General features: G+C 62.1%; 1 protein-coding gene across 2 annotated transcripts; it reads right to left on the reverse strand.

Annotated features, from left to right (window-relative positions):
• Positions 1–864: 864 nt before the first annotated feature.
• ST6GALNAC4 (ST6 N-acetylgalactosaminide alpha-2,6-sialyltransferase 4) lies at positions 865–2,740 on the reverse strand. Of its 2 annotated transcripts, XM_017745667.1 has the most exons (5): positions 2,526–2,740; positions 1,960–2,372; positions 1,733–1,840; positions 1,473–1,650; positions 865–1,386 (listed from the first exon to the last, which is right to left on the reverse strand). In XM_017745667.1, the coding sequence occupies exons 1-5, from the start codon at positions 2,643–2,645 to the stop codon at positions 1,159–1,161; spliced, it is 1,047 nt and encodes a 348-aa protein (XP_017601156.1). In that variant the 5' UTR covers positions 2,646–2,740; the 3' UTR covers positions 865–1,158. The 2 variants fall into 2 exon arrangements, with proteins under 2 accessions (XP_017601156.1, XP_008640488.2); XM_008642266.2 differs by having other exon boundaries at positions 865–1,650; positions 2,526–2,737.
• Between the last annotated feature and the right edge of the window lie 20 nt (positions 2,741–2,760).

The following is a 2,760-nucleotide window of genomic DNA, read 5'->3' on the forward strand; positions in this document are numbered from 1 at the left end:
CGCCGCCCAGGCCGGGTCCTAGTGCCGCCCTCACGGGATGCGGAGCACCGCCGGGTCCTACTGCCGCCCTCCAGGGATCGGGAGGGCCGCCGGTCCTAGTGCCGCCGGGACGGCCGCCGGGAAAGGCCGGGACTAATCCCCCGGTCCCCGAGGGCACCGGTGCGGACAGCGCTGCCCGGCTGTGCCAGGAGCAGCACGCCGTGCCTGAGCCGCTGCCGGGCGCAGCGCATCGCTGGGATGCCGGTCTCCCCCGCGGGGGCCGGGAGCTCAGGGCCCCGCGCTGGGGGGCTTCGTGGCGCAGGGAGGGGGCTCCACCGCTGGCAGGGACCTACATCCGTGACGCCTGTCCACAGGGATTCTGGCTCCGCTGTGCCGGTGATGCCTTGCCCTGCGTAGGGCTGTGGCAGCTCCCGCAGTTCCTGGACCACTCGCTCCTCACTGCACCCCAGGATGCCTGCCCATCCTCTCACCCCCGGCCCCAGATACCACCGGACCCATCCAAACATGTGGCATCTGTTTACATGTTCAAAGAGCTGCTGTGGGCTCAGGGCCACACGTGCCCATGGCATGTCCCATCTCTCCAGGAACATGGGAGCTGCCATGTGACAGCCCAGCAGCACTGCGCCCTGTGGGACTGAGGATCACCCCAGACTCAGCACCCATCCTGCACAGATGCAGCTGCTGGTTCCTAAATAACCTCAACTGCTTTCAGCACCCTCTTCCATGTTTAGGCTCAGCTCTACCCCATTGTCACCTCCCCCTCTTATTTATAGCCTGGCAGCCTGTGACAAGCTGCTGAGTATCCCCTCCTCCCTCATTCCCTGTCCTGTCCTACAGCCACAAGGGGCACAGCAAGGGGCACTATTGAGTTAAAATCAATTTTAATAGGCACGTTTACTTTGGTCTGAATCCAAGGACACTTGTGACAAGGCAACTCGGAGCCCCTAGGGCCCGTGTGGCTTCAGGGCTTCCCAGCTGAGGGGATGCAGGCACCAAGTAGCAGAAGGCAGAGCCTGGATCCAGCTGCCTGCACCCCACACCCAGCACTGTCCAGAGGGCACAAGTGGAGCAAGGACCACAGTAGAGCTTTGTCCTTGTGAGAGGCACCAGCTTGTGGCCCATGCCCTGCTGGAGTCCAGCAGCATGTCTAATCCTGCATTAAATACTCCTCCTAGTAGAGTGGGTGGAAAACTGGGTCTCCCTGGGTCCATCCAAGCAGGTGTTTGGAGCTGATGGGGCTCCGTGGGTCCAGCTCATGCGCCCCATGTACCAACACGAGGGTTCCCAGCCCATCCACCAGCTGGGGAAACAGGCACTGCTGCTGCAGAGATGGAGACTCCCCGCTCCAGGGCTTAGCAAAAGGTGTCCAACGTGGCACTGGCAGAGCTGAGACGTGTTGCTGCAGGATGAGAGCTGCCCTGCTGCCGAGGTTCCGGCTGCCCCACCCCACAGCTGGCGCCCTACTCGCCTACCCAGGATGAGTGGTTGAAGACAATGTTCTTCCTCTTGGCCCAGCGAGAGAAGATGGCTTTCTCAGTGATGAAGCGGTGCCCTGCATGGTGAGCAAGCTCGTGCATCAGGTACATCTTGCACTCGTCCAGCTTACCCTTCTCAAAGTAGTGGTACGGCACACTGGAGTGGTTCTTCTCCCTGGCAGGAGGGGAGAGGGTGAGTGTGGGACTTGGGGGGACACCAGACCACCCCACGCCTGCCCCTGCCACCTTCCACACACCTGCAGTAGCTGTCACTGACCATGCCGAATACATGGATTTGCTCGCACAGCTCCATGGCCAGGATCATGGTGAACCAGCCTGTGCTCAGGAAGGAGCCGGATTTCATCCTGCAAAGCATCTTGGTCACACAGGAGTGGGTGGCACTGCTGCTGGCCTGGCCACACTACAGAGGGGACAGGTGGTACGTCAGGGGGACCTGACAGGGCTCCTCAGGAGCCAGCAGTACCTGTTCTTCCCTGTCTCATTCTGGAAGACGTCATCACAGTATGTCATCTTCTCCTCAGTCAGGGTGTAGATCTGCAGCTGGGGGTACTTTTCCATCACCTTGAGCAGTGCCTGGTAGGTTGGGCCCACCTTCTGCCTGTTCAACTTCTTTGCTGGCCCCCAGATGAAGTAGAGGGTCTCCTGGGACTGTTGGAAGAAGTAGGGCTGGTTCCTCAGCAGCAGCGGAACGCTGGTGTGTGAGACCACTCGGATAGTGCTGCGTGTCCCCACGTCCCGCTCGTAGCCGGCGGTGGGGGCATGGTTCATGCGCACAACACACTCCTGCCGGTCGATGGCCTCTCCTAGCTGCGAGCCCAGCATCTGCCCCGAGCTGGAGACAATGGCACAGTGGCGGCACAGCACTCGCTCCAGCGGCTGTAGGGAGATGGCACCATCAGCTCCTCCTTCCCTCCCGCAGCAGCTGGATACACCACAGCCCCTGCCTGCCCTTCCCAAAGGACAGGAAAACTGAGGCACAGGTGGGCAGAGCTGCCCCACCAGCCCCAGTGCAGCCCCACCCCCACGCACCTTCCCGTCGGGAACGCGGCTGTACCCCTGGAAGCTGCGGATGCTGGATGTAGTGGGGCTGTCCCGCAGCCCCAGGCCCGGGCAGCAAGGCTGCACGCGGGCTTTGGAGCTCAGCAGCATGTACAGCACCGCCACCACCACTGCGCACACCAGCGTTAGGAAGAGCTGGACCTAGAAGCAGAGGAGGGGAAGTTCTCCAGGTCTGTCCACGTGCACCGGCCCTGCGCCCGAGGCC

Source organism: Corvus brachyrhynchos, unplaced genomic scaffold, assembly GCF_000691975.1.
Source record: "Corvus brachyrhynchos isolate BGI_N302 unplaced genomic scaffold, ASM69197v1 scaffold59, whole genome shotgun sequence".
In the NCBI taxonomy this organism is placed as follows: Eukaryota; Metazoa; Chordata; class Aves; order Passeriformes; family Corvidae; genus Corvus; species Corvus brachyrhynchos.